This window comes from Triticum dicoccoides, chromosome 3A (genome assembly GCF_002162155.2).
Source record: "Triticum dicoccoides isolate Atlit2015 ecotype Zavitan chromosome 3A, WEW_v2.0, whole genome shotgun sequence".
NCBI lineage: Eukaryota > Viridiplantae > Streptophyta > Magnoliopsida > Poales > Poaceae > Triticum > Triticum dicoccoides.
Window position 1 is genome coordinate 555,326,501 of NC_041384.1, and position 25,148 is coordinate 555,351,648.

Here is a 25,148-nt window from a genome sequence, read left to right on the forward strand (position 1 = left end):
TAGGAATTGTATTTCTTATATTTATGTCTTTACACCGACTTTCATGATATGGAATATATACACGTGGAAGTAGTTCTTTTCCTCTCATAACCGCTAGCTAGGCTTGTAGGCGACAACATGCCACGCATCGTTGGTGGATTTTTGTCAGGTGCTATGCACTTAATTCGAGTTTATATTTCTTTGTGCTCACTTAGTAGTGTTCTTGTGTTGAGGTTTTGTCATTCCACCAGTTTTGTGCATCGGGCTCTATCAGTTGACAAGACCATGGATTTTTATTTATTATCTGATACATGCTATTTTAGACGATAAGATGAATGCATGTAGTGGATTCTATTGTGCCATGAAGATGAGAGAGTCCGTTCCTAGAAAAAACGATACGCTACCGGGGTATCCATGTGGCGGGGGAGTAAAAGAGAAAATATGCATGTTAGGGTGGGGGAAGACTTCAATTTCTTCAACCTGACCCTATACGAATGTTTGGGAGGGGGGAGCAACCACTTTGTCGTTGGCTAGCGTATCGTTCAAACATCATTAAGTGAAGATACAGCTGGAGCAAACTCAAAAGTCATTTTGTTACAAATAAAATATTATTTAAACTTTACATTGTTCCAAAATCCAATTAAAGTTGCATACAAATAGTATTAGTGATAATGTATAACAACCTAAAACCATGCGAACTATTAGAAAAACTTAAATGAATAGCATCCTATATTAGGATTATTTTTGTTAGGCGTGTGAACTGAATGGTTGGAGTGCAGCTTGCACACACACACACACACACACACACACACACACACACACACACACACACACACACACACACACACACACACACCCCGTCATCATTTGAAGACTTTTCAACACTCAGACGGCGCACCGTCATTTCAAGACCCTTTCACCCCGCAGAAGATGCACAAGCCCAAAGTAGCTTGGACACACACATATGCATCATCATTACAAAACCCTTTCACACATGGAAGTTGCATGTGCATCTCTTGCAAATGGGATCAAGTATAATTTTTCATAAGGTTTAATGTAAGTGTTAGTTTTATATATATAGTCATGATACATGTCATAATTTTGTTTCTCTCATGGTAGAAGCAACATTTTACAATAATGATCAATACATTTTTCTTAAATTTAACTCAATATAAATATAGCTCATACTATGAACATGAAAGCAACTCTACATAGATGCATCTGGCAGTGTACCAGCTAATTACAATATCTAGCGCGGCGTCTAGGAGCCATTCTAGGCCACACGTTTTACAAGCAATTCTTTGTTGAAGGAATAGAGTAGGAGCTCACTCACAAACGACCTAAACAAGAAATACCGCAACCCATCCACATGACACACAACACATGCATTCGATGGGTTTCTCTCAGTTTTTTCGGAGCTCCTCTTTGTTGCATAGGCGAGCCCCTCCCGACTAGGCCTGCCCATGTAGCGAAGCTAGTGTATAGCGAGCGCTCAGAAGTTTTTCAAGTTTTATTACGGTTTTTTAGGAAAATAAAAACTATTTTAATTATTTAAAATGAATTTTTTTAGACAGAAACAATTTGTAAAATTGAAAATATGTTTTTTGGAAAACTAAACAATTTTTGAATTTTTTAGCCTTTTTAGAAGTGCTTTTTAATTGAATATTTCTTAAAAAGTATGAACATTTTTTGAAATTTAGATCATTAAAAAATATGAACAACTTTTAACATATTCATTTTTTAATTTTGGAATACTTTTTAGAAAGAAAATAAAAACCAAAAAACAGGTAAACAAAAAAGATTGTATAAAATCGACCAGAAACTTTTAGAAGGTGTTACACTGTCTAAGCTAAATGGGCTGGCCCAGTGGCTCGCTACTGCTCGGTGTATGGGATTGTCTGGCAATCTGCCGCACAGAGCGGCAAATAGGAAAAGCCCTGTTTTTCCTATGTGCCAGTTCTTTTCACGGCTTAAAAAATAAGCCGCCTCCTCCCCAGTTTTTTCCATAAGTCGCCTCCCTCATTCATTGGGGCTTTTGAATTAGTTATGGGATTAGTAATCTAGAAGTCTCAACAAATTTTGGAAGCGGCTTATTTTTTAAGCTGGGAAGAGGCAGCTTATTTTTTAAGCCGCCTAAAAGAACTGGCCCCTAGTGTACTATGCCCACCGCCTCTTCCCGTCGCAAAACCGTCCCGGTCCCCGAGTTAAAACAGGACGCGCCCGATTCCCGGCACACGAGCCGGCGAGCCGCGCAACCTTCGACTCCGAGGGGAACCGCTCACCGGAGCACCACCGACCCGCGGACATGGCCGACGAGGGGAAGCACCTGGAGACGGGCCGGGCCGACCGCTCCGTCTGGCTCATGAAGTGCCCGACCATCGTCTCGCGCGCCTGGCAGGAGGCCGCCGCCGCCACCGCCGCCGCCGATGCGGGAGGCCCCAACCCTAACCCTAACCCCGTCGTCGCCAAGGTCATCCTCTCCTTCGACCCGCTCAGCACCGACGAGGACCCGAACCAGGCAAGAGCCTCCCCCTTCGCTCCCGCTTGCGTGGCTTTGCCTCCATCGAAACGTAGCCGCTAAGTTATTCCAATGTATGTTGTTTGGGGTTGTGGTGGGCGGAAGGTAAGCTCCGAGATAAGATCAGCTAACCCCTGCTAGGATCGCATTGCCTAAATGATGATGAACTATTGGATTTTCTTTCTGTCTTAAGCACGAACTTTTCTGTCCAGGCGCATTACTAGAATGGTGAACTATGTTTGCCTTCAGTTGCGTTACTGTATGCTTTAATTGATGTTAGTTTTTCAGATATGTAAGGCCTGTCTCTAGTTCGTATGTTTCACCTCGAAGTGCCATGGGTAACTTATTTTTCGAGACTTAACTCGATCAATTTGAGCAATTATAGCACTGCACTTTGGATCTTGATATATAATGTATATGTGTTATTCAGAATTTTTCAGCTATCACTCTGATGAATTATGAGCATAAAATTTGTCGGTAGTTTCTGGGAGAAAAGCCTATGCAGTCTGGAGGCATTAAGCAACATTCTGGTCTGAAACAAATCGTGAAAGGGCTTAGCATAACTGCGTAAGCATGTATGCTCTACAATGAGGCTTAAAAACTAACGCTATCTCTGGTGGTTAAACAGTAGTGCCTTGTACATGTCTTTTCCATTTTTCCTTTCCAGAACTCGGTTCTCAGAGTCATAAATGTTGTTCATCCATCTCCTCTCTCTTTGTGCCCCAGTTTCCCCATAGGCCATAAGAGAGCACTGTTCACTAAATTTGTATAATAACATCCATTTGAGATGTTTTTGTTATGTACCTATGTTTCTTATACGGTGTTAGTGAAATAACAGTTCAAGATGGAGATGGCTCAAACTAATAATGGCAACACACCGAAGAATTACTCTTTAAATATGTTCAAGGATTTTGTGCCAATGTGTGTTTTCTCAGAGTCTAACCAAGGTAATATGCTGTCTTTAACCTTTTTATGATATCCACATGCATTTAATTTATTTTTCTCAGAACGTTGAGATCAGTTGTTTCCGTAAGTGAGAAATAAAGAATGCTTGTTTTACCAATATATGTTTCTTAATGTAATAATAATATGTATTGCATTGTCTAATTTGGTTCAGAAGCTAGTTACACCTCATGCCAACGAACCCCGCCGTAGTCCTGAAATTAAGGTGTTTAATTAATTCTAGAATCCCGAGTCCTCAGGCCCCAATTATCTATAGTTATTGCCTTATTGGCGTCATTGAGCTTTGTTTTGGGCAACGGCCAGGAGCTCTAGCCATTCATTAAGTAGGAAAAGAATTGACACAGTTTATATATAGTCCAGGTTTGATTGTAATTGTACATATTGTGATATTGGGATAGTGCTAATTTGTCGATATCATTATACTGTCAGGCTGCTCACAAATTGGGTCCTCTTGTCAAACTATTTCCTTCTATAAGTCTGTTTAGTTTGAACTTGCTCTTTAAGCACCTTGTTGATGTTTCAGTTCTAATTAATCCACTCAATATATGGTTTGTTGTGGGCTCTCTACATTTTAGATTTTGCAAGCAACTTCATACGTAGTCATTTCAGTATACCGACCGACTCATGTCATGTGTATCCCATCAAATACGTGTTTCCATAAAGCTATCACACGAAGCTTCAGTCTGTACATGATCATGCTATAGCTCAGAAATCCTACTTGCGATTCTCAAAAAAAAAATCCTACTTGCTAGTTGATGGCTAGTTAATTATATATTTGGCCTTTGGTTTATCATGCCTGTTTGATGTTTCCCTTTAATAACAAGGTTAAGGGCAATAACTAACGTTTAACTGTACTGCTTTTAGTATCCATCTTTTCTGTACAGTTTCTTGGTTGTGTCTTGTCATGTCGTACTGGCATCAGATACATTTTATGCTGTTGCCTTTGGAAGTTTTTGTGGTAGATTCTCCTCTACCACATGTTATATGCACCTTGCTGAACCAATACAATTTACACAAGCTGTTTATTCGGAACAACACAGCACTAATTTTCTCTGCATTGCACTTTGCAGGGGTAAGACTAGGTTCCTATAATCCCTCCCCAGACCCCACCTTGTGTGGGAGCTTCTATGCACTGGGTCTGTCCTGTCTGTTTATTCGGAACAACACAGCACTAATTTTTTTTCTGCGTCACATAATTACTGCGTTCTGTTTATTTCAGGTAAGCTTGCATGCGAAGGAAAAGTCGAGCACAAATTTGACATGGAACCGCACAAAGAAAACCTTTCAGACTATGCAAAATTATGCCGTGAGAGGACTAAAAATTCTATGATTAAAACAAGAAAAGTGCATGTGAGAATTTTAATTTGATGTTGCCCTTTTCTGTCTCTTACATCCTCCAAGTGTTGTCATGTAAATTCACCTTTCCCCTTCATTTCTTTGTAGGTACTTGACAAGGAGCATGTGAACGTGCGCACAATGATTAGCATGATTGGTGGCGGGCCTCATTCTGGTCCAAAGGTAGTCGTTCTTGCTCAAGATAGCTAAGACAACTCTCAAGATTGCTAGGGGTCTTGAGAGTAGTAATAAATGGTTCTGAAGTTAGGATTTCCATCTTATACCTTACATGTTATGTTTTCAACAATTACCTCCTCTGGCAACAAAAGCATTCCCAGTAAATAGATCGTTTGAATTGGTCTTCTTTAAAGAGTCTCATCACTCCTAATTTTCGTGTTTATCAGGACAAGAAGAAGCCGGCGCCAACCAGAACTCCTGAAGTGAAAAGAACACGCAGGGATCGTGGGGACATTGAAAACATCCTATTCAAGTTATTTGAGAGGCAGCCGAATTGGTCACTGAGGCATCTAATGCAGGAAACTGATCAACCAGAGGTATTTTGCCTGATTCCTAGAAGCATTTATTTACTGATAAGATGTTGATCCGTTGCTTGCTACAGTTAATGCATTCACTTACGACCTGACGACACCTTATTCATGCAGCAATTCCTGAAGGAGATAATGAACGATCTTTGTGTCTACAACAAGAGAGGACCGAATCAAGGGACACATGAGCTCAAGCCTGAATACAAGAAGTCTGTTGAGGACACTAGCGCGACCTGAAGTCTATATCATCTCTTATGATATGCTATACCTGAGAGCTAGAAGCCCGTATGCTCTGATAAGTTGAATGTGGGTCATCGACAGATTCTGACTCCAGCCTGTTAGTTGCTGATGAATCGCGTATGCTTCATCTGGTTGTTCTTTGCAAAAGTAATTTTTACGCTGTATAAGCCTCGAGATATCTTGTTATACCACGGTTTGCCGTATCAAAGATCCTGAGTTTTCAGCATCCTTGTGTCCCGAAGGAAAAGTTGTTCATGTTTCTGTGTATATGAAGTCTTGGCCTTCTCTACCTTTATGGGTCTCAAACTTACTAAAAGAGTCTTAACCAGAGTCTCAAACTAATTGTCCAACACGAAAGTCTTAAACTAAAAGGCGCAAAGATAACACCCGAAGGGTCCATGGCAAATGCCTCTTCATGCTCCTTGCACTTGGCCACCAACTCAACCCCGTCGTCGTTGAAGACGATCACTAGCAAGGTGTCGGGACTCGGCATCTTGAAAGGTGAGGAGGTACCCGATCTTGCTATGGTGAGAAACCGTGAAGGGAGCTCAACCTTTATCAAGGGTGAGCCTGTTGTTAATCGTCCGGACCGTGATCCTCTAGACGCAGTTGGTGCTTGTCCTCGGCACGAATTCTGGTGGGACAATGGTCAAGTGCTTGGTGAAGTCACGGGGCGGCAGCCACTCCAACTGGGGTGCAAGGATGACCTTGCATAAGTGACTTGGGCGGCGTCCTCATGGAAATGGTCATAGTTCTTACGCCTCTTCGGGGCAGTGCGAGCTCCACCATCGCCTTGCCCTTCTTGTCAAACAAAACCTTCTTGCCCTTTGAGGAGTTCCCTGAAGCTGCATTGTCGAGGACGAGCTTGTCATTCTGCATTGAACATATGAACAACAGGAAGGAACCTTGATCTATGCTCAAAATGTACTACCTTGACCGGTGAGCATGCATACCATTCCTAGTAGGCACTTTTATTCCTACTCTAGTCATAATCACAAAGCATGGAAGCACGCAGTATGGATTAAGCCGATTAGAGGTGAATCAAATCGGGTCAGATTGAAGCAAAAAAAACCTGATCAGATGCACTTTGTTCAGTCTCAAATCGAAGCCTACAGTAACTGATGCCTAAATCGACCACTACAACTACAATTGATGCCCAAAGTCGAAGCCTACAACTACAATTGATGCCTAGATCAGCGACTACAACTACAATTGATGCCTAAATCGAAGCCTACAACTACAATAGATGCAAATCAAAGGGTACAACTACAATCATGTAAAATGGGTAGATAGCTAACCGCCATTGCCGGACCCGTAAAGGAGAGGTGATGAGACCGTCGTTGCCTTCCGTCCAGATCTTGCCACTGATGCTCGTGGTCGATGCTCCTCATCTAGATCTTTGTGGTCTCCGCCTTCGATGAGAGTGGAAAGAGAGGAGAGAGTGAGCAATGAGAGAAGCGTGCGGGGATTTATGGCGCCGCCTCCAGAAACAACACGACGTCTCCAGCATGTCCCCACGTGTACATCCGCCTCCACCACACATGTGTTGTGTTGCATGACCTAACTCTTGAAAAAAGAATTGCCGATTCAAGAGTTTCTTCATAGCCATGTCCAGAAATGTTTTAAGTTTCACATGTGTATGCACGCTATGAAAAGATGTCCCTTGCTAAAAACAACTAGCTAATTGCCCGTGCGTTGCAACGGGGCCACACTAACTTTAAGAGTTAAATATTAACCATGTTAATAATACATTTAGTATACATATCAAATGACATTGGCGACCTTTTTTACCATCAAATCCTCACACACACTCTCTCTCCCTCTCTCTAGCCCTCTCCCTCCCTCTCTCTCCCTCTCTCTCTCTCACACACACACATCCATTTTTATTGGGTGTGGGACCATAATCCATTTATGCTATTTCCTACCTAGTGCAACCGAATTCTCAAGACCCTTCTGTTCCTTGCATCAATTAATTTGAGACCCAATTATACAAATACTAATTGTCAGAATTTGCTCTTTTTTAGATTGACACTTTCTCATATTTGACATCCACCTTATTCACACTAATGTATAACAATATGGATGATGGGTATTATATTTGCCACTACAATGGAGGGATTTAATTTCATGTAAATCGGCTAGCCACAACTCCATGACAAACAATATATCTAAATTATACATAAGATGCATTATTTATACTATTTATTGAATGTGTTCAAACTATTACTTGAACTTGCTATCACCAAATGATAGCAATTAGCCAATGACCTATGTGTTTCGGTGCACCTTTGTAAAATATAGAAACTGCTCGTGTGACAAAAAGAAGATACTGAGTGAACATACGGAAAGGCCTTGTGTGTAGTAGAAATGAATTAATAAAATCAGAAGACTACAAGTAGTATATTTATTTTTACCCCACAAAAAGTACTACCCCTGTATATTTGTTTACAGAGGGAGTAGTATATTTATTCTTCACAGGAGCAACATATGAAAAGAGATGATGTTCCATCCATGTATGTATGAACAAATTATACAGACTGTTTGTTATAGAAGTTTCATCTTAAAAATACTATCATATAAATACAAAGACCTACTAAATATCGCAAGCATGCGACTGAATATTATAGGACCAACTTTTACCAAGTACTATACTGTTACTTTTGATGTCCACAAAATGCGGTGAAGTAATTTTGAGGAAAAAATGCAGAGTTGTCCAAAACAATTAACCACTATACTTGATGTAGAAGATGATGAAAGTATAAACTTGTTGACGGCAATGCCAAATGAAACTTAAAGAACACCACCCGTACAAGGATTAAAATCTACAATCATACAAACTCAGCTTCAACATGATGACATGTTGAATGTAGACGTCCTCTTGCCTGCCTTCTCAATCCTCATGGTATCCTCTCCCACCTTAATTGCCTTCTCTAATCTTCATCTTACCCATGTGTTGCGGCTCGTTCCAGAAAGAAATAAAACATGAGCTGCCGTGACTTGCAAGGAGCATGTATGACCAATTTTCTTAGTATTAGTTCATAGCGGAAATCAAGGAATATCAAAGCAATTGTTCAATCACCTTTGAGTCTTTAACATCTGATTAGAATGTGGTGCCTGTGTAGGCGAGGTGGAGCCGTAGAGGATATGGCAACCTAGCCACTTTGATAGTAGAGAAAACCACAGACAGAACCTCCTCTTGGCACTCATCTTCCCATGGGAGTGGACGTATACGTCCCTCTCCCTCGCTCCGAGCTCTACTGATACAAGCCACACATGCTAGCTAGCAATGGCCGTTTTTTTATGCACGCTGAAGCTGGATGACCTCCCCACGTTATTGTCGCGTGAGATCCTAGCGAACATAGGCATCGCAGCCCTGCAACATTAGGGCTCAGACACACATGTCGTCTGTCGATCGCCTCCCCACCACCTCGGCACACCGGCCTGTGCGCTGCCCCCTACAGCATAAAGGTCGACCGACCTCAAGCAAGCACGTCCTTCGACCACCGCCGCTGCCGCGCCAATTCAGCACACCACGCACGTCGATGCCGTGTTCTGCGTTCATGCGTCGTCGCCGCGGGGCACAGTTGTGGGCCCCATGCAACTCGACGAGGCACTCCGCGTTCATGTGTCGTCGCCGCCGAGCGCCATTCCAAGAGAGATGGCCAAGAGGAGAGAGATGACGTAGGCTTAGGAAGAGAGGATGAATGGGTACCTCATGTCTGGCCTCTGATGCACCATAAGAACGTCGCGTTGCTGTCCCGGCGCCGCTCAACCTGTCACGCCGCCACAGGAGAATACACGAGATGGGGGAGGGGATAGGGTTTCTCCGGTTGGATCGTGGATCGGGAGTCGGATCGCTCGACCGTGGGCGAAACAAAATGGGCGCTCAGGACGGCGTGGTGTTGTGACATGATCCCAACATCACGTCATAGGGATCTAGACCAACACCATGTCGCGTAGGTGATATATGCCTAGTATGAATTTGGCATTGGCAAGAGGTAAACGACGGTGATGTAGAGGTTAATTGTTTCCTTTGTTTGGAGATTGGTTACCGCCCGTGAGCTAAGCTACGCTACTAAAGAAGAATCTGATTGTGATACGTGAATTGATTTTTGTTGCCTTGTATCGTTTAGTTTTGGTATTTGAAGATTGATTACCATCCGTCAGTTAACCTGGGTTACCAAAGAAGAAATCAATCACCATAGAATTCATTGTGTTACCAAATAAATGTGGGGTTTGTCTGACCATATTACCAAATAGAGGTTGTTTTTGTCTTGCCAGATGAGAAAACCAGCTAAAACCGGTGAAGGGAGGCCGAAAAATCGGTGAAGGGGTAACGGTCATACGAGGAGGGGCTTGACTAAAGATGTGACGACGTAAGAGGGGGGAGAGGGAACCTTATGTTTCTTTTAGGTAGTAGAGATTAATGTGATTGAGCGTTTTTTCTTAAAATCAATTATTTTGTTTTCTAATTAATGTGATTGAGCGATTTAAGGTAATATTAATTAATTTAAATTTGGTCTTTAGAGATTGATCGTGATTGATTCTACATTAATAAATAATTTGCGTCAGTATGAAAAATTCTGATATGTTCATATTTCTTTCATTGTGTAAGAGGATGACGCGAAAATAAACCGATGAAATGGAGGAGGGGATGAAAAAAACCTAAAAAAACCTACGAAAAATACCAGCGAAAGTGGAAGGTGGTATAGCTGGCCAAACGGGTCGGCCCGGCCCGGCACGGCACGGCCCATCCTAATCGTGCCTGGCACGACCCGGCCCGCGAAGGCACGATTATTATACGGGCCGTGCCGTGCCGGCCCGCGTGCTGCAGCCTGCAGCCCAGGCACGGCTCGTATGCTAATCGGGCCGGCCCACCGGCCCGCTAGGCCCGCTAATCTGCCTCCTATTTTACGCACTGGGTGTTTTTTAGTTTATTTTTACATGTTGGACCACATTAGGATACATAAAACAATAAAAAAAGATAATTGGATCGTGCCGTGCTGGCCCACGTGCTCGGCCTTCAGGCCCAAGCATAGTCCTTGACATGCCGCGTGCCGGGCCTGGCCCATTTAGCACGTGTCGTGCCGTGCCGTGCCGGCCATGCTACCGGGCCGGCCCAGCTATCCTGGCCCGTTTGGCCACCTATAGAAAGTGGGACGAAAAAGATTCGAAACGGAGGCTACCAACTGCTCATTAGGAGTAGAGAAAACTAAACGGACGTCCCCTGCTGTAGGAATAATAATCTTTCTCACGCTCCAGTTTATCAAAAAAAATATTTCTCACGCTCCACTGGCCCCTGCTCGGGATGAGAAATCCAACGGCGGCCGGTGCCGTCAGCGAGTTGGCGGAGCTGGTCCTCCCGTGGCTGCCGCCGCCCGACCTTGCCGCCGCGGCTTCCGCCAGCCGCGCCATGCGAGCGGCCGCGTCTGCCGTCACCGCCCGCCGCGCCGCCGACTCGGCTCGCGGCCTGGAGGCCTTCCCTGCCCCCTTCGTCAACCCCATCGACTCCCAGCCCTACTCCTACTTCATCTACACGCCCTTCTCCCTCATTCCTTCCGCGGCCTCCTTCAACGCCCAGCCGTGGGGCTGCGCATCGTCCCGGACGCCGGGCCCCACCTGGCCCCGCCCCGACCTAGGCCTCCCCTTGTGCGGGTGCTCGTGCGCCCGGGGGCAGTGCGGCGGCGCGGGGTGCGCGTGCGCCGATGCGGAGGCCGAGGCGGCGGATGCGTCGGGGGCGGGTATGGCGAGCCTCAGCGAGTGCGGCGACGGGTGCGCGTGCGGGCCCTCGTGCGAGAACCGGCGGACGCAGCGTGGCGTCACGGTGCGGCTGCGCGTCCTGCGCCAACTGAAGAAAGGGTGGGCGCTGCACGCCGCCGAGGTCATTCACCGCGGCCAGTTCGTCTGCGAGTATGCCGGTACGATACTAGAATACACCCCTCCCTAGTTCCGATGACGTTGCTGAATCCTTGTCAAAATTGTCGATCAATGGATGCTAGATTGATGTTTTATGAATTTACACTAGAGTATGCAAAGTCATGATTTCCCTTACATTTTTGTCAAACGATGATGCTTGGATGCGGATAAGTTCACCTTCAGATGTGCCTCACAACTGATCCCCGTGGTCAGTTTTGGTCTCAATATGGTGTATTAGTTGTGACTCTGTGTTTCGGTCTACATTGAATTGCGTCAAAGCTTCAAAGAAAATCAACGGACAAGATAATTAGTTGCTTAGAGGGCAAGAACTTGCTGCTGTATCGTGGGTCATGTCAAAAGCATTTTCAGTCAGGTAGGATAGAGGATCCCATGAAAATAACTGAAAGAATCATGCACTTCGGGTGTCAAAAGCATTTTCAGTCAGGTAGGATAGGTATCTGCAGGCAGTAATAATGTGCCAACATTGATAAATATTTGAAGGAGGTCTGACTATCGAAGCCCAATCACCAGAACATAATCATAAGAGTTTCAAGTGCACCCAGCAATGCAAATGCTACTTTGTGGGCGGCTAGAAAATTCTTGTACTGCATTTAGAACTTAATACACCAACGACTGGTATCACCTACAATTCATGTGAGCCCTCATCATCTTTACCCTGCATCGTCTCTGAGCTACACAAGTTTTGGGTACTTCCCAAATAGCGGTTGTTGTTGCTGTCCTGCTCCATTGGTTTGTTAGGTTGCATTTACTTTTAAATCCCTTTTGAATTTGCATATAAAGTTATTTTTGGCTCGGTGGTCAGGTGTGCTTATGTTTGGTGGTTGTAGCAGGAGCATGGTGACTACTGACTAGATCAGTTCGTATTCTGAATGGCAGACTGATCTTACCATTTTCCATTTGTTAATCTGAAAGATAAATGTAAGGGTCGTAGGAACTAGAGGGCTGATTGGAATTTTTCTTTTGTCATCTTCACATAACGTTCTTTAGGCCAGCTTTAGTTTACATCGGTTTATTATTTATGAGTTATGTCCATGCTGACATTGACTCGGACTATGCTATTTATGTTTGGATTATAGGTGAGTTCTTGACGACAGAAGAAGCCCGGAGGAGGCATAGGCTGTATGACGAGCTTGCCTCGGTTGGTAAGCTCTCTCCTGCACTCCTCGTCATACGAGAGCACCTTCCTTCTGGGAGAGTATGCATGCGAGTTAACATCGATGCAACAAAAGTGGGAAACGTGGCTCGTTTCATCAACCATTCATGTGACGGAGGCAACCTGCGCCCTATCTTAGTGAGGAGCTCCGGCTCGTTGCTCCCAAGGCTCTGCCTTTTTGCTGCCAGAGATATAGTGGACGGGGAAGAGCTCGCCTTCAGTTACGGGGATGCCAAACCCAATCCTAAGGGCTTACCGTGCTTCTGTGAAAGCTCGTGTTGCCCTGGTGTATTACCTGCAGAAGAAACCTAAGTTCGTCTCATCGGTTGTAATTCCTTCCAAGCAAATTTTGTTGTGCGCTGTTTGTACTTTACAAGAATGTTGGCTAGCTTCAGGATGAGTTATTATTCCTTCATTTCATCAGTTGTAATTCGTTCCTAACAAATTTCATGTATTCCTTTTAATATGACATCAATTGTAACTGCCGACTTTGTAACAAATTGGATAATGTACTCTTTCTTAACAAGAGATTTGCTGCAAGGGAAGTAAACTTGCACAACAGATCGATTCGCCATGAGAATGAGGCTTGTTTCTTACTAAAACCTGCATTGTCTCTTAAATATGTTGACAATGGAGTTTGTGTTGTCAGTTGGGCACACATTCCCTTCCTCTGTTCTGTTGTCTCTTCTCTGGTTTATGTTTCTACTTTCAATTTTAGAAATATTTCAGCAACAATCGAAATCACCAAATTTCAGTGTTCTCGGTTTGCATTTTGGTTAAAGGGCTGAAACATTTACTAGAATTCAACCAAATATTTGATTTTTTGAAGAAAAAAATCGTGTACTACTGAAAGTGTTAAAATGTTTTGACCGCAAGGCAAATATTTCAGTGTCTACTGAAATCTCACTGAAAAGGAAAACCATACACGATGCCATTTGCATCAAATGCGCGATTCGGTGAATCTTTCATGAGAAAATTGATTGATCCGAGAGAAGTTGAGCTTGGCGTGGTTTCTAGCTTGACGGCAACGAGGCAAACAGCTCCCGAGCTAACACTACCGTTGTCTTCCGTGAGCGTGAGATCCGCGGCCCCGCGCGGCACGGACCTCATAAATCTTGCATGGACACCACCGGGGCTCCGGCGAGCGAGGACCCACCCACCAGCTACCACCCCTTTTAAAACTCGCCGCCCGGCTCACGCCACGCGCGCTGCCGTGGCGCACGCGGATGTACGCAGTACGTGCGTGCGCGCGCATGCAAAGCGCGATGCAGGAGGAGCCAGCGCCGCCCAGGAAGCGCGGGGGCGCCGTGCACGGGTCGGCGGCGAGGGAGCAGCAGCAGCAGGCGGACGAGACGTCGTCGTCGGCCGGGCCGGGGGCGCCGTGCGGCGCGTGCAAGTTCCTGCGGCGGCGGTGCGTGCCGGGGTGCGTGTTCGCGCCGCACTTCAGCGGCAGCGGGCGGGAGCGCGGCGCGGCGCAGTTCGCGGCGGTGCACCGGGTGTTCGGGGCCAGCAACGTGGCCAAGCTGCTGTCGCGCGTGCCCGTGGCGCTGCGCCGGGACACGGCGCGCACCGTCTGCTACGAGGCGCAGGCGCGCGTCGCCGACCCCGTCTACGGCTGCGTCGGCACCATCCTCGCCCTCCAGCACCAGGTTACTGCACTGACCACGCTTCAGAAAACGTACGTACTGTGCTCGCAACCACGGCTCTCTTTCTTCTGATCGTTGTCGACGGCAGGTAGCACTCCTCCAGGGCCAGCTCTCCGTGCTGCAAACCCAGCTCTTCAACTGCAGGCTGGCCCTGGCGAGCACGCACCCGGACGGCGCGGAGCAACTGGCGGTGCTGCAGCCGGCGTACTCCGCGGCGTCGGCGCCGAGCCAGATGGTGAACTACGACGATCTTCCGCAGGCCGTGGACTTCATGGACGTGGAGCCCCAGATGAGGGGGCTCGAATCTCTCCAGCTCTCGCAGCCGCCGCACCGAGACGAAGACGAGAGCCAGGGCGTGAGCCCTTTCTCGGATAATGCAGGAGGACAACGGCAACTATGAAAACACGTGTAATTGCATAGTGTTTTTGCAATGTCGTGATGTGAAGTGCTTCCATTAAGGATTATGTGGTGATGTTTAAGTGAGTCTTTTTTGCTGGATGTATTTTCTTTTGCGATCAATAGTAGTTTATTTCATTAAGATGATGCTACAATCTTTAAGCAAGAGATACTTAATTTGCGGGGCCCCTATCAATCCACACAGCCGTAGCTCGTTCAGAACAACTATACATTGCCAGATAATCTGCAATGCTATTATGAGATCTACGAAGTTTCTAACTAATAAAAACTCTATTGATCATAAGGAACTTGACTTCAGCTACTAAATGACCATAAAGCGATCTATCTAAACTAGAACTAAAAATACAAGATAAAGCACATAAAGAATCAGACTAAACCATAACGAGCTCTTTTATGCTGACGAGCAAGCGCCATGTCGATCATCAATGCATGAATCTCTATCTCAAGAGCGCCACTGCACTTAAATAAGTAGGGATACGCTGAGAAAATGACTAAACTGTCATGTCGTCATAGGATCATCCCAACTGCCGCGGTGCCATCATCCTCCCTAAAGGATCCATCTACTGAAAATGTGGTCATTGTTGGGGAACATAGTATTTTAAAAAATTGCCTACAATCACGCAAGATATATCTAGGTGAAGCATAGCAACAAGCGGTGAGAGTGTGTCTATGTACTCTCGTAGACCGAAAGCGGAAGCATTTAGTAACGCGGTTGATGTAGTCGAACGTCTTCGCGATCCAACCGATCAAGTACCGAACGCACGACACCTTCGTGATCTGCACACGTTCTGCTCGGTGACGTCCCTCGAACTCTTGATCCAGTTGAGGCTGAGGGAGAATTTCGTCAGCACGACGACGTGGTGACGGTGATGATGAAGTTACCAGCGCAGGGCTTCTCCTAAGCACTACGACTATATGACTGAAGTGTGAAACTGTGGTGGGAGGCACCGCACACGACTAAAAGATCAACTTGTGTGTCTATGGGGTGGCCCCTCCTCCGTATATAAAGGAGGGGAGGAGGAGGAGGACGGACGGCCTCAGGGGGCGCGCCCAAGGGGCAGGATTCCGGATTCCTACTCCTAGTAGGAGTAGGTTTTCCCCTTTTCTATTCCAAGTACGAGAAGAAGGAAGGAGAGGGAGAGGGGGAAGGAAAGAGGGGGGCGCCGCCCCTCCTAGTCCAATTCGGACCAGCCCATGGGGGGCGCGCTGCCTCCCCTTGTGGCCCTTCTCTCTTTTCCACTAAAACCCAATACTTTCCCCGGTGAATTCCCGTAACTCCCCGGTTCTCTGAAAAATACCCGAATCACTCGGAACCTTTTCGATGTTCGAATATAGCCTTTCAATATATGAATCTATACCTCTCGACCATTTCGAGACTCCTCGTCATATCCGTGATCTCATCCGGGACTCCGAACAAACTTCGTTCATCAAATCGCATAACTCATAATACAAATCGTCATCGGACGTTAAGCGTGCGGACCCTACGGGTTCGAGAACTATGTAGACATGACCGAGACACATCTCCGGTCAATAACCAATAGCGGAACCTAGATGCTCATATTGGCTCCTACATATTCTACGAAGATCTTTATCAGTCAAACCGCATAACAACATACGTTGTTCCCTTTGTCATCAGTATGTTACTTGTCCGAGATTCGGTCGTCGGTATCATCATACCTAGTTCAATCTCATCACCGACAAGTCTCTTTACTCGTACCGTAATACATAATCCCGTGACTAACTCATTAGTCACATTGCTTGCAAGGCTCATAGTGATGTACATTATCGAGAGGGTCCAGAGATACCTCTCCGATACACGGAGTGACAAATCCTAAGCTTGATCTATGCCAACTCAAAAAACACCATCGAAGACACCTGTAGATCATCTTTATAATCACCCAGTTACTTGTGACGTTTGATAGCACACAAGGTGTTCCTCCGGTATTCGGGAGTTGCATAATCTTATAGTCTGAGGAACATGTATAAGTCATGAAGAAAGCAATAGCAATAAAACTAAACGATCATAGTGCTAAGCAAACGGATGGGTTTTGTCCATCACATCATTCTCTAATGATGTGATCCCGTTCATCAAATGACAACACATGTCCATGGCTAGGAAACTTAACCATCTTTGATTAACGAGCTAGTCACGTAGAGGCATATTAGGGACACTCTGTTTGTCTATGTATTCACACATGTACTAAGTTCCCGGTTAATACAATTCTAGCATGAATAATAAACATTTATCATATAATATAAGAAAATATAAATAACAACTTTATTATTGCCTCTAAAGTATATTTCCTTCACTCATATTACATGGAGGTGCAAGCCAACGTAAAACTTGGGGCGTACGGTGAGGCCTCGATCTTTCCCAAGACTCTTCTCCTGCCATTTTTCCTTCGAGCATCTCTTCCGTGGAATGCTTTTGAGCAGCAACTATTGATCTCACGTAGCTTACCAGGAAGTCGACTGAAACTGGAATCTGCACGCCCTCCTTCCCATGCGTTATATCTCTACGAAGTTGCCAAATTCGCCATATTAACATAACGACTCTTAATTAAAATGGTTTCGCTAGGTCTCGATTAGTTGAGGTTGAAACATAGTCGGATCCATCTTAAAATCTTGTAAGAAAAAAATACAACAATACCTATATTGCACGTGAGTCATGACCGACTTTCTTCCCCACAGCAATCATATTAACTTCCCTTCTTTTTCTTTTTTGCTTGTGACCTCCTCTATCATATAAGACCATCAGTAATGTGTAGAGGTGATGTTGCTTCTAATGTGGGTCCCATATGCCTTCCCTCTAACCTCATCAAAATTGGACCCAAATATGTGGCGGCTGTCGGAAGGCATGCTCCAGGGAACATTTTGTTCGCTGGGAAAGGTTCATTCCAGCAAACCAAATCGTCATGTGTGGAATGTTCGCTCGAGCAGGCTCCAGTGCGACCCCAACTATCCTAGATAGTATGTGGGGTAGGCCCAGTTAACTGCTTTTTGTCAAAAAAAAACATCTGAAAAGAAAAGAAATGCTGATACATAAAAGGCATAGAACACACATTTACAAACTACCATGCTCTAAAAAATATGAAAAATGCCTATATTTTCTTTGTCAAAAACAAGATTTTTTACCATGCTATAGATTTAAAAATGACATGCTCTTCATAAAAGAAAAAGGCACACTCTTAATCATAAAAAATGCCATGCTCTTACTAACGAAATTGCCATGGTCTACAAAAATAAATAATGCCATGCTCTTTACAATAAAAATGACATGCTCTATAAAATAGAAAATGACATGCTCTATAAAATAAAAAAATTCATGCTCTATAGAAAAAATGTCATGTTCTTCATAATAAAAATGGCATGCTATTTAAAAAATGACGTGCTCTTTAAAAAATGAGATGCTCTTAATAAAAAATGCCATGCTCATTAAAAATAAAAATGGCATGCTCTGAATAACAAAAATGCCACGCTCTTAGAAATAAAAATGCCATGGTACATACATTATAAATGCCACGCTCTTACAAATAAAAATTCCATGGTATATACATTGTAAATGCCATGGTTTCTACAAAAATGCCATGGTTCCTACACAAAAATGTCATGCTACCTATAATTAAATTGCACATCGCAAGTGTAGAAATTTCTCCTCTAAACAAACATGGCAACTTTTGCGAATTGAAAAAAGGGGTACATGACAAAAACCAAACCCAATTTGCACATGGCAAGTTTTAAAAAATGTGTTCCCTAAAAAACATGGCAGCCTTTTGAATTTGTAGGGATTTTTTTTTATTTTCAAAAGATGAAATTTTCTGTGGATTTTTTCAGCCAAAAATTCCAAATGAGAAAAAAGAATTCATTTTAGCTACAAAAGATAAGGCGGTTTGATAAAATATGCTCACAATTCGCTTATGGTCCAAGTAGTGAGTGCGCCCTGATTCCTTCATGAGGTGGCGAGTTTGAGCCACGCATCAGCCAAATTTTTATGGGAAGAAAAAAAAGATGGGACGTTAGCCATGAACGTGAATATTGTTGGGGAACGTAGCAGAATTTTAAAACTTTTCTATGCATCACCAAGATCAATCTATGGAGTCATCTAGCAACGAGGGAGAGAGGAGTGCATCTACATACCCTTGTAGATCACGAGCGAAAGCATTCAAGAGAACGGGGTTGATGGAGTCGTACTCGACGTGATTCAAATCACCGATGACCTAGTGCCGAACGGACGGCACCTCCGCGTTCAACACACATACGGTTGGGAGACGTCTCCTCCTTCTTGATCCAGCAAGGGGGAAGGAGAGGTTGATGAAGATCCAGCAGCACGACGGCGTGGTGGTGGAAGCAACGATGATCTCGGCAGGGCTTCGCCAAGCGCTGGGAGACGAAGGAGTGTCACGGGAGGGAGAGGGAGAGGTCAGGGGCTTGGGGTCGGCTGCCCTCCCTCCCCCCACTATATATAGGGTGCCTAGGGGGGCGCCGGCCCTAGGAGATCCAATCTCCTAGGGGGGCGGCGGCCAAGGGGGTGCTTTGCCCCCCAAGGCAAGGGTGGCGCCCCCACCCCTAGGGTTTCTAACCCTAGGCGCAGGGGAGGCCCAAGGGGGGGCACACCAGCCCACTAGGGGCTGGTTCCCCTCCCACTTCAGCCCATGGGGCCCTCCGGGATAGGTGTCCCCACCCGGTGGACCCCCGGGACCCTTTCGGTGGTCCCGGTACAATACCGGTGACCCCAAAACCTTCCCGATGGCCAAAACTGGACTTCCTATATATAAATCTTTACCTCCGGACCATTCCGGAACTCCTCGTGACGTCCGGGATCTCATCCGGGACTCCGACCAACTTTCAGGTTACCGTGTGCTAATATCTCTACAACCCTAGCGTCACCGAACCTTAAGTGTGTAGGCCCTACGGGTTCGGGAGACATGCAGACATGACCGAGAAGCCTCTCCGATCAATAACCAACAGCGGGATCTGGATACCCATGTTGGCTCCCACATGCTCCACGATGATCTCATCGGATGAACCACGATGTCGAGGATTCAATCAATCCGTATACAATTCCCTTTGTCAATCGGTACGTTACTTGCCAGAGACTCGATCGTCGGTATCCCAATACCTTGTTCAGTCTCGTTACCGGCAAGTCACTTTACTCGTACCATAATGCATGATCTTGTGATCAACCACTTGATCACTTTGAGCTCATTATGATGATACATTACCGAGTGGGCCGAGAGATACCTCTCCGTCATACGGAGTGACAAATCCCAGTCTCGATTCGTGCCAACCCAATAGATACTTTCGGAGATACCTGTAATGTACCTTTATAGTCACCGAGTTACGTTGTGACGTTTGGCACACCCAAAGCACTCCTACGGTATCCGGGAGTTGCACAATCTCATGGTCTGAGGAAATGATACTTGACATTCAGAAAAGCTACAGCAAACGAACTACACGATCTTTGAGCTAAGCTTAGGATTGGGTCTTGTCCATCACATCATTCTCCTAATGACGTGACCCCGTTATCAATGACATCCAATGTCCATAGACAGGAAACCATGACTATCTTTTGATCAACGAGCTAGTCAACTAGAGGCTCACTAGGGACGTGTTGTGGTCTATGTATTCACACATGTATTACGATTTCCGGATAACACAATTATAGCATGAATAATAGACAATTATCATGAACAAAGAAATATAATAATAACCATTTTATTATTGCCTCTAGGGAATATTTCCAACAGTCTCCCACTTGCATTAGAGTCAATATTCTAGTTACATTGTGATGAATCGAACACCCAAGCAGTTCTGGTGTTGATCATGTTTTGCTCTAGGGAGAGGTTTAGTCAACGGATCTGCTACATTCAGGTCTGTATGCACTTTACAAATCTCTATGTCTCCATTTTGAACACTTTCCGGATGGAGTTGAAGCGACGCTTGATATGCCTGGTCTTCCTGTGAAACTTGGGCTCCTTGGCAAGGGCAATAGCTCCAGTGTTGTCACAGAAGAGAGTCATCGGGCCCGACGCATTGGGTATGACTCCTAGGTCGGTAATAAACTCCTTCACCCAGACTGCTTCTTGTGCTTCCTCCGAGGCTGCCATGTACTCCGCTTCACATGTAGATCCCGCCACAACGCTTTGCTTGCAACTGCACCAGCTTACTGCCCCACCATTCAAAATATACATGTATCCGGTTTGTGACTTAGAGTCATCCAGATCTGTGTCGAAGCTAGCATCGATGTAACCCTTTACGACGAGCTCTTCGTCACCTCCATAAACGTGAAACATTTCCTTGGTCCTTTTCAGGTACTTCAGGATATTCTTGACCGTTGTCCAGTGTTCCATGCCGGGATTACTTTGGTACCTTCCTACCAAACTTACGGCAAGGTTTACATCGGGTCTGGTACATAGCATAGCATACATGATAGACCCTATGGCCGAGGCATAGGGGACGACACTCATCTTTTCTCTATCTTTTGCCGTGGTCGGGCATTGAGCCGTGCTCAATCTCGTACCTTGCAATACAGGCAAGAACCCCTTCTTTGACCGATCCATTTTGAACTTCTTCAATATCTTGTCAAGGTACGTACTCTGTGAAAGACCAATGAGGCGTCTCGATCTATCTCTATAGATCTTGATGCCTAATATATAAGCAGCTTCTCCAAGGCCCTTCATTGAAAAACACTTGTTCAAGTAGGCCTTTATGCTTTCCAAGAATTCTATATCATTTCCCATCAATAGTATGTCATCCACATACAATATGAGAAATGCTACAGAGCTCCCACTCACTTTCTTGTAAATGCAGGCTTCTCCATAAGTCTGCATAAACCCAAACGCTTTGATCATCTCATCAAAGCGAATGTTCCAACTCCGAGATGCTTGCACCAGCCCATAAATCGAGCGTTGGAGCTTGCACACCTTGTCAGCATTCTTAGGATCGACAAAACCTTCCGGCTGCATCATATACAATTCTTCCTTAAGGAAACCATTAAGGAATGCCGTTTTGACGTCCATTTGCCATATCTCATAATCATAGAATGCGGCAATTGCTAACATGATTCGGACGGACTTTAGCTTTGCCACGGGTGAGAAAGTCTCATCGTAGTCAACCCCTTGAACTTGTCAATAACCTTTAGCGACAAGCCGAGCTTTATAGATGGTCACATTATCATCCGCGTCTGTCTTCTTCTTAAAGATCCATTTATTTTTTATGGCTCGCCGATCAATGGGCAAGTCAGTCAAAGTCCATACTTCGTTTTCATACATGGATCCTATCTCGGATTTCATGGCTTCTAGCCATTTGTCGGAATCCGGGCCCGCCATCGCTTCTTCATAGTTCAAAGGTTCACCGTTGTCTAACAACATGATTTCCAAGACAGGGTTGCCGTACCACTCTGGTGCGGATCGTGTCCTTGTGGACCTACGAAGTTCAGTAGCAACTTGATCTGAAGTTTCATGATCATCATCATCAACTTCCTCTCTAGTCGGTGCAGGCACCTCAGGAACATTTTCTTGAGCTGCGCCACTTACCGGTTCAATAGGTAATACTTCATCAAGTTCTACCTTCCTCCCACTTATTTCTTTCGTGAGAAACTCTTTCTCTAGAAAGGACCCATTCTTGGCAACAAAGATCTTGCCTTCGAATCTGAGGTAGAAGGTATACCCAACAGTTTCTTTAGGGTATCCTATGAAGACGCATTTTTCCGATTTGGGTTCGAGCTTTTCAGGTTGAAGTTTCTTGACATAAGCATCGCATCCCCAAACTTTTAGAAACGACAGCTTAGGTTTCTTCCCAAACCATAATTCATACGGTGTCGTCTCAACAGATTTCGATGGAGCCCTGTTTAAAGTGAATGCGGCAGTCTCTAAAGCATAGCCCCAAAATGATAGCGGTAAATCGGTAAGAGACATCATAGATCGCACCATATCTAATAGAGTGCGATTACGATGTCCGGACACACCATTACGCTGAGGTGTTCCAGGCGGCGTGAGTTGTGAAACTATTCCACATTTTCTTAAGTGTGTGCCAAATTCGTGACTCAAGTATTCTCCCCCATGATCTGATCGTAAGAACTTGATTTTCCTGTCACGTTGATTCTCAACCTCACTCTGAAATTCCTTGAACTTTTCAAAGGCTCAGACTTGTGTTTCATTAAGTAGACATACCCATATCTACTCAAGTCATCAGTGAGGGTGAGAACATAACGATAGCCACCGCGAGCCTCAACACTCATTGGACTGCACACATCAGTATGTATGATTTCCAATAAGTTGGTTGCTCGCTCCATTGTTCCTGAGAACGAAGTCTTGGTCATTTTACCCATGAGGCATGGTTCGCACGTGTCAAATGATTCATAATCAAGAGACTCTAAAAGTCCATCTGCATGGGGCGTCTTCATGCGTTTGACACCTATGTGACCAAGGCGGCAGTACCACAAGTATGTGGGACTATCATTATCAACCTTACATCTTTTGGTATTCACACTATGAATATGTGTAGCATTACGCTCGAGATTCATTAAGAATAAACCATTCACCATAGGAGCATGACCATAAAACATATCTCTCATATAAATAGAACAACCATTATTCTCGGATTTAAATGAGTAGTCATCTCGTATTAAACGAGATCCTGATACAATGTTCATGCTCAAAGCTGGCACTAAATAACAATTATTGAGGTTTAAAAATAACCCCGTAGGTAAATGTAGAGGTAGCGTGCCGACGGCGATCACATCGACCTTGGAACCATTCCTGACGTGCATCATCACCTCGTCCTTCGCCAGTCTCCGCTTATTCCTTAGCTCCTGCTTTGAGTTACAAATGTGAGCAATCGCATCGGTATCAAATACCCAGGAGCTACTACGAGTACTGGTAAGGTACACATCAATTACATGTATATCACATATACCTTTCGTGATGCCAGCCTTCTTGTCTGCTAAGTATTTGGGACAATTCTGCTTCCAGTGACCACTTCCCTTGCAATAAAAACACTCAGTCTCGGGCTAGGGTCCATTCTTTGGCTTCTTCCCGGCAGCTTGCTTACCGGGCACGGCAACTCCCTTGCCGTCCTCCTTGAAGTTCTTCTTACCCTTGCCTTTCTTGAACTTAGTGGTTTTATTCACCATCAACACTTGATGTTCCTTTTTGACTTCTACCTCTGCTGATTTCAGCATTGCAAATACTTCAGGAATGGTCTTTTCCATCCCCTGCATATTGAAGTTCATCATAAAGCTCTTGTAGCTCGGTGGAAGCGACTGAAGGATTCTGTTAATGACCGCGTCATCCGGGAGATTAACTCCCAGCTGAGTCAAGCGGTTATGCAACCCAGACATTTTGAGTATGTGCTCACTGACAGAACTATTTTCCTCCATCTTACAGCTGAAGAACTTGTCGGAGACTTCATATCTCTCGACCCGGGCATGAGCTTGAAAAACCATTTCCAGCTCTTCGAACATCTCATATGCTCCGTGTCTCTGAAAACGCTTTTGGAGCCCCGGTTCTAAGCTGTAAAGCATGCCGCACTGAACGAGGGAGTAATCATCAGCACGTGTCTGCCAAGCGTTCATAACGTCTTGGTTCTGTGGGACGGGTGCGTCACCTAGCGGTGCTTCTAGGACATAATCTTTCTTGGCAGCTATGAGGATGATCCTCAGGTTCTGGACCCAGTCCGTATAGTTGCTGCCATCGTCTTTCAGCTTGGTTTTCTCTAGGAACGCGTTGAAGTTGAGGACAACGTGGGCCATTTGATCTACAAGACATATTGTAAAGATTTTAGACTAAGTTCATGATAATTAAGTTCATATAATCAAATTATTAAATGAAATCCCACTCAGATAGACATCCCTCCAGTCATCTAAGTATAACATGATCTGAGTTAACTAGGCCGTGTCCGATCATCACGTGAGACGGACTAGTCAACATCGGTGAACATCTTCATGTTGATTGTATCTTCTATACGACTCATGCTTGACCTTTCGGTCTTCTGTGTTTCGAGGCCATGTCTGTACATGCTAGGCTCGTCAAGTCAACCTAAGTGTATTGCGTGTGTAAATCTGTCTTACACCCGTTGTATTCGAACAGTAGATTCTATCACACCTGATCATCACGTGGTGCTTCAAAACAACGAACCTTCGCAACGGTGCATAGTTAGGGGGAACACTTTCTTGAAATTATCACGAGGGATCATCTTATTTAAGCTACCGTCGTTCTAAGCAAATAAGATGTAAAACATGATAAACATCACATGCAATCAAATAGTGACATGATATGGCCAATATCATTTGCTCCTTTGATCTCCATCTTTGGGGCTCCATGATCATCGTTGTCACCGGCATGACACCATGATCTCCATCATCGTGTCTTCTTGAAGTTGTCACGTCAACTATTACTTCTACTGCTATGGCTAAC

At 44.9% G+C, this 25,148-nt stretch overlaps 2 protein-coding genes across 3 annotated transcripts; both read left to right on the forward strand.

Annotated features, from left to right (window-relative positions):
• The first annotated feature begins 2,171 nt into the window (after window positions 1–2,171).
• LOC119269158 (general transcription factor IIF subunit 2-like) lies at window positions 2,172–5,847 on the forward strand. 2 transcript variants are annotated; one of them, XM_037550931.1, is made up of 7 exons: window positions 2,172–2,497; window positions 3,336–3,444; window positions 4,531–4,596; window positions 4,680–4,810; window positions 4,904–4,978; window positions 5,200–5,349; window positions 5,458–5,847. In XM_037550931.1, the coding sequence occupies exons 1-7, from the start codon at window positions 2,285–2,287 to the stop codon at window positions 5,575–5,577; spliced, it is 864 nt and encodes a 287-aa protein (XP_037406828.1). In that variant the 5' UTR covers window positions 2,172–2,284; the 3' UTR covers window positions 5,578–5,847. The 2 variants fall into 2 exon arrangements, with proteins under 2 accessions (XP_037406828.1, XP_037406829.1); XM_037550932.1 differs by lacking the exon at window positions 4,531–4,596 and having other exon boundaries at window positions 2,174–2,497.
• A 5,016-nt stretch (window positions 5,848–10,863) lies between these two features.
• Window positions 10,864–17,093, forward strand: LOC119269159 (histone-lysine N-methyltransferase SUVR3-like). The gene is made up of 5 exons (XM_037550933.1): window positions 10,864–11,498; window positions 12,594–12,655; window positions 14,405–14,671; window positions 15,247–15,295; window positions 17,038–17,093. Exons 1-5 carry the CDS (start codon window positions 10,889–10,891, stop codon window positions 17,091–17,093), a joined length of 1,044 nt encoding a protein of 347 aa, XP_037406830.1. The 5' UTR covers window positions 10,864–10,888.
• Window positions 17,094–25,148: the final 8,055 nt, after the last annotated feature.